General features: G+C 56.6%; 1 protein-coding gene across 1 annotated transcript; it reads right to left on the minus strand.

Moving 5' to 3' along the window:
- Nucleotides 1–1,309: 1,309 nt before the first annotated feature.
- On the minus strand, nucleotides 1,310–5,060 carry PLA2G2E (phospholipase A2 group IIE). The gene is made up of 4 exons (XM_017503358.2): nucleotides 4,974–5,060; nucleotides 4,081–4,219; nucleotides 3,773–3,879; nucleotides 1,310–1,910 (listed from the first exon to the last, which is right to left on the minus strand). The coding sequence occupies exons 1-4, from the start codon at nucleotides 5,011–5,013 to the stop codon at nucleotides 1,768–1,770; spliced, it is 429 nt and encodes a 142-aa protein (XP_017358847.1). The 5' UTR covers nucleotides 5,014–5,060; the 3' UTR covers nucleotides 1,310–1,767.
- Between the last annotated feature and the right edge of the window lie 734 nt (nucleotides 5,061–5,794).

Consider the following 5,794-nt stretch of genomic DNA (forward strand, 5'->3'; position numbering starts at 1 on the left):
GGCCGGGTGCGGTGGCTCACGCCTGCAATCCCAGCACTTTGGGAGGCCGAGGCGGGTGGATCACGAGGTCAAGAGATCGAGACCATCCTGGTCAACATGGTGAAACCCCGTCTCTACTAAAACTACAAAAAATTAGCTGGGCATGGTGGAGCATGCCTGTAATCCCAGCTACTCAGTAATCCCAGCTACTCAGGAGGCTGAGGCAGGAGAATTGCCTGAACCCAGGAGGCGGAGGTTGCGGTGAGCCGAGATCGCGCCATTGCACTCCAGCCTGGGTAACAAGAGCGAAACTCTGACTCAAAAAAAAAAAAAAAAAAAAAAAAAAAAAAGAAACTCTGTCTGAAAAAAAAAAAAAAAAAAAAAAAAAGACATGGTGTTCTGGTGATACTTGGCGGAGGATTTGAGTCATTTACAACGGCAAAGTGCACATGCCTGTCTTCCCTTTCGTCTCCTCCTTTCTTTTGCTAGCACAGAGCTTCTTCACCTTTTAAAGGTCAAGACGATACATCCCTTTGATTTTCTTTGCTCTCCTCCCTGCCCTGGAAGTCCTGAACGCTGTGCGCAGGCCCTGGGAAGGGTGAAGGGAGTGGACATTTGTTGAGTGTGAGCTTTGCCCTGTGCAGTGCATTGGCAGGTGCTTTGTGCCATTGAGCAGGCGAATCCCAGTCCCTTAAGAGTTCATCAGCGTATAATAGATAATTCCATCTTTGGAAGTAACATCTGCTGAAATAAATTGCTTCCGGAATAGGCTCCATTCCTCCTGGTGGGAATCCTTGGGTGCACTACATTCTTCACGGCTTCAGAATCAGGAGTTTGGAGTCAGCCCCTCCATGTTGAACTCTCCTCCTCCTCTTCCTGTGTCCTCACAGCTGAACTGCCCTGGACACGCTGGTCTTTCCAAGATGACAACCAGCAGGCCTGGCTAACACGGCCATACGTGAGCGTGGGTGGCTGAGGACAACGTCGTGAAGAAACGAAGGGCCAGGGAGGCAGTGAGGACACCCCCTCGGGTAGAACGTCCCCTCTCTGGCCCCCAGGGGCCTGTCTATCAAAGAAGGGGTGTGGATAAGACGATCTAAAGCTGCTTCTCACTCTTAATCTTTGCCAGTGGGGGGGATTTGAGGCCTGATGACACAGTGGGGACAATATTTTTAGGTTGGTATTTTTCATGCTTTTCACATTAAACCATATGGCCAGCAATATTCCTTCCAGAGACTGCATTATCTTGAATAAGATTGTAGGATGTTAGAAAAAGAGAGTCACAGAAACTTAGTGTCATGGAAAATGAAGAGAATTTGATGCCGGAATCGCAGGCGGGGCCACCCGTGTCAGACTTGTTCCCACTGATTCCAGGGCTTAGCACATTGTTGGCACAAGGTAGGTGATGAGAGAAATAATGAATGGATGAAACTGTAGGGAATTAAATCCTAGAACGATGGATAGAATCTAAGAATCGAAGAATATTAGAATTATGGGAAAACATTCTTCACTTATTCAGAAGAGGGAGCTGAGATCCCAGGAGTGGGTGACAGTCTCCTGGGTGCTGAAGGGCCCATGGCTCCTGGGGCAGGGTTCTTCCTACAGAGGAGGGGTAGCCTGGGAGGCTAGTGATGGTCCAGGCCACCTCTCTGAACTCTCAGGCAGGGATGGGTTTGCAGGAAAGGAATTTTCCAGAGGGAGGACCTTTGATGTCAATGTTCCCCAGGCCTGGGACTACAGCAGCTTTTGGTGGGACCTTGAGGGGCAGGGAGGAGGCTGAGCACAGCCTTAGCAGGGTGGGGTGGGTCCGGTGCACAGCTTGTTGGGGTAATGGGCATATTTGCGGTTGTAGGTGCCCAGGTTGTCGCGAAAGCAGAGGGCAGCCCTCTTGTCACACTCGCAGGTCAGCCGCTGGCAGGCGGTCCTGCCGGCTGGATGGGACAAAGTGAGTCAGGAACCAAAGAGGCTCAGGACATGAATGGGACAGCTCTTGGCTGCTCCTAGGTCCACGTTCATGACCTGGACCACTCCGTTCTGATGGAAGCCCAAGGTCCCGGGTTGTTTCAGGGATGGTGACAAGAGACAAGGGCGGGGCGTACTGTAGCTCAGGACAGGGGAGGCTGGGAGCTTGCCGTCGCTGTCCCTCCTTGCTCTCCCGAGCCCACGCCGACTGCTCTTAGCTCTCCCCTGCCTTAGGGACACTGCTTGGTTCACTAACTGTCATTGCCCCCAGCCAGGAGGATTTCTAGGCAACCCCTGCACCCCTGTGTGATGCGTTGCTGATGGCAGACTGTGGCCATCAAGCAGAGAGGACAGCTATGAAATGACAGCAACTCAATCTGATGGCTATGTGTGCCCCAGAGCGACGTGGGCCCAGGTCGGAGGCCATTGGAACCAAAGCTGGGGTCTGCTCAGGGCCCTCTCCTGTGCTCATCGGAGTAGAGAGACCCCAGTTGTCTGCCCTGCCCAGCCTGGGAATCAGACTTCTACCCTGACCTGCCCTCCCAAGAGCCAGCTGGCATCAGCTCTGTCGGGGCCCAGAGGTTCCTCCTCTTTCTGCTGCAGCCGCCTCTGTCACCTCTGCCCACTGCGGCTCTGGCTCCTCTTTGTCCCCGTGACTGTGTCTCACAGCTCAGGCCAGGTGCCTCGTTTCCCCGCTTGAAGGATGGTCTCCGCCTCCCACCAGGGCTCTGCCACGCCTGCTGTGTCAGCAACACTCAGGGCTGGAAGGGACTTATCGCCGAGTGGGTCAACCTTAAGCGGGTCAACCTTGAGCGGGTCAGCCTCTTTTGGGGGGCTCTTTCTAAGAGCTGGACTGAGCTGCGGAAGTGGGTAAGATCCTTTCCATTTTATAGATGAGGAAACAGGCTTTCCAGGGATTACATCACTTGTCCAAAGTCACAGGCTGGTGAAAGGTGAAGCCCAGGGTAGGATCCGGAGCCCGTCGCCACCCATCTGCTTCCTCCTCTAACTCAGCCTCTCAGCCCTACCCGGCAGGTGGCTGCTCCTGCCTCGCATGGACTCCCAGCAACAGGGAGCTCACCACCTAGCACATTGCCCTGCCGAGGGGACGGCTGCAGAAGAAACGGAGCCAGCTCTGCCGCTGTGGTCCTGGTCAGCTCTGCCCCGCCCCCAGGACACACTTGAGAGACCCGAGTCTTCTCCTGTGACCTCCAAACCCTTCCATGCTGCACCACCTGCCCACCAGGCCCTGCCCTTCTCCCAGGCCGCTCCCGGCCTTGTGGCAGGGAGAAAGCTTGGTTCTCTCATCAGGGGTCCCTCCACACTTTCACTTGGTTTGGGCTCCTTTCCTGGGCCCGGGACCAAAGGAAAACTAACTGGTCCAAGTGGGCATTGGACATGGCAAAGTTGTGCAGATAAGACCAGCCTGACAGTCCCAGTGAGGAGTCAGCCTTTGGAAACCACGTCTGCTGTCCCCAGTCAAAGCCCCAGCTTGCTCTGTCCTAGGGACTTCACCTTTAGCTCCTGCTGAGGCCCTGCTGGGCCCTGGCTAGACTCAGCCCCCTCTGCTCTTCTTTCGAGAGGCCAGAGCTGGGAGGTGCCTGTGGGTAGGGAGATGCCTGGACCCGAGCACTGCACTGGTGGGCCACCGGCTTCTCTGGCCCGGGTACCCGGTGAACATGTGGGTCTCCACTATTATATGGTGACCGGAAACCCCATGCCTCCAGTCTGGGGTCTGGGTCTGATAAGGCCCAGAGCGGCTTCCTGCCTTCAGCTGCCTCTGCCCACCTCACCACAGGGTGTCTGGGTCACTTCAGGGCAGTCCACTTACCGCAGAAAATGCCACGTGTGCTGGCAGAGAAAAGATACTTTTCCAGTTTGGGCTCACAGCCCAGCTTCTCCAGACGCCCGTAGCAGCAGTCGTGGGCATGGCAGCACCTGTAAGGGTCATGGTCGACCTGGGAGGACCTATGAGCCAGGCTGGGCTGGATCAGGGGTTTCTGGGGGCCCCAAGCCCAAAGCAGCCCAGAGGAGAGGTCAGCCTGCGTTTCCCAGGTGCCTCCCAGGTCCCCCCTTCTCTCAGGATGCTCCTCCAGCTCCTCCATCCCCAGGGAGGCCCCCTGCAGCCCACTTCCTCACCAGTCGGTCTGGTCCACCGGCCAGTGGGAGCCTCCGATGCCGCAGTAACAGCCGTAGTCGTTGTACTGCAGGGCAGACTTCCCTGTCATCTTCTCGATCATCACCCCGAACTGGACCAGGTTCCCGGTGGCCAGGGCCACTGTGGAGAGGGAGGGCCCCACTCTCTGCAGCCAACTTCCCCTGATGTCCCCTCAAATCCGATCGCAGGCATTTCTCCAGTTGTGCAGTTAAGCTGACCTCCCCAAAGCACCCCACTCTCAACAACAACTGTGGTAATAAGTAATAATATTGCCAGTGACATCCTGGGCACCTCCATCCCCTAGTCCTCAGCTCCAGTGTGTCGGCCCCTCCAATGTCCCCTTCCACTCTCCTCCTCTCTGTACAACGATGTCACTCGTTCATCCCTTCCAGGGGCTCCCCACCAGCCATGAGTCCTCCCCAGGTGTCAGCCACTGTCTCACCCAGGAACACTCTGTCCCTCCAAGTCTCGTCAGATGCCACTGGACGTGTCTCCTGACTGCCTCAGCTGACCTCCCCGAGTTCCTCCCTATGCTCCTGACTTAGCTGTGGGGCTGAATCCTGCCCACCTTGGCAGGTTGGAGCCAAAAATGGAAGCTAGGGTAGGAGAGGGAGCCCAGGGTGTGCTGTCCAGGACGTGCCAGCTCCTGGCCCATGCCCCTCACCTCTCCCAGGCTGCATTCTCCTCCCTTCTGCTCCTGCCATCACTGGCTCAGGCAAAACTGGCCTCAGGGTCACCCTGGTGGCAGGAAGGGGGCGGCCTCCAGTGCTTGGCATCCACCATGCCCTCGGTAAGGCCAGGCTCAGGGGCATCCAAGGAGCTTGGGGTTGCCAGATGGGGCAGGAGAAGGATGAAGGTCATGAAGGTCACTTACCCAGGAGGCAAAGGAACATCAGTACGTGGGGAGGTTTCATCCCGGGCTTGCGGGGAAGGGAGATGAGGGGCTGAGGAGCACACGAGGCAGCAGAAGACTGCAGCAGGGGCACCTCTGATCACAGGACGCCTCCCAATTAGTCCACTCCCTGTGATTAACCCCTGAGTGCCAGTGATGCAATGATTCTTTCAGGTCTGACAGTTTGGCCAAGTCCCTGGGGAGGGGCCAGCTGGGGCCTGTGGGCTCTGCTTCCAGGCAGTGTGGCAGGTATTCTCATGGCTCTTTCTTCTCATACCCTTTTCATTGCCCACCCTTTCCAAAAAATCATCCATTGACCAAGCTGTGAGGTGCCGGCTGTGCGGGTGCCGGTCATTCTTGGTGTCTTTTTCTCATTCCCACTTGACCGAGGCCCAGAGAGGCGAGAAAGTTCAGTCCTCACAGCCGGGAAGTGCTCAGGGCCAAGTCCATCCTGTTTCTCTGAGTTTCCACCCAGGCAGAACCGCCCTCCTGCTCTGGTCTGTGACTGGGATCACTGACTGTCCACTTCTGTCACTGTTCCGGGCCAGGGAGTCACTGGGTGTGTGGCCTTGGAGTCCTGGTTCTACGGCATATTAGGTGGCCTTGGGCAGGTCCTTTCCCCGGCTTGGAACCTCGGTTTTCCTGCCTGTATTGCAGGAATAGAAGGCATCCCCCTTGCCTCTTGCACAGGTGGGTGGAAAACTCAGACACAACCAAGCCGCCGGCCCAGTGCTTGCTATGCACCAGGCCTCTTTCGAGCAGGACCATAGCCCCATCCTGTGTGCGCTGCAGTCATCCCCATC

The sequence above is a fragment of the Cebus imitator genome, unplaced genomic scaffold, assembly GCF_001604975.1.
Source record: "Cebus imitator isolate Cc_AM_T3 unplaced genomic scaffold, Cebus_imitator-1.0 Scaffold15, whole genome shotgun sequence".
Classification (NCBI taxonomy): Eukaryota; Metazoa; Chordata; class Mammalia; order Primates; family Cebidae; genus Cebus; species Cebus imitator.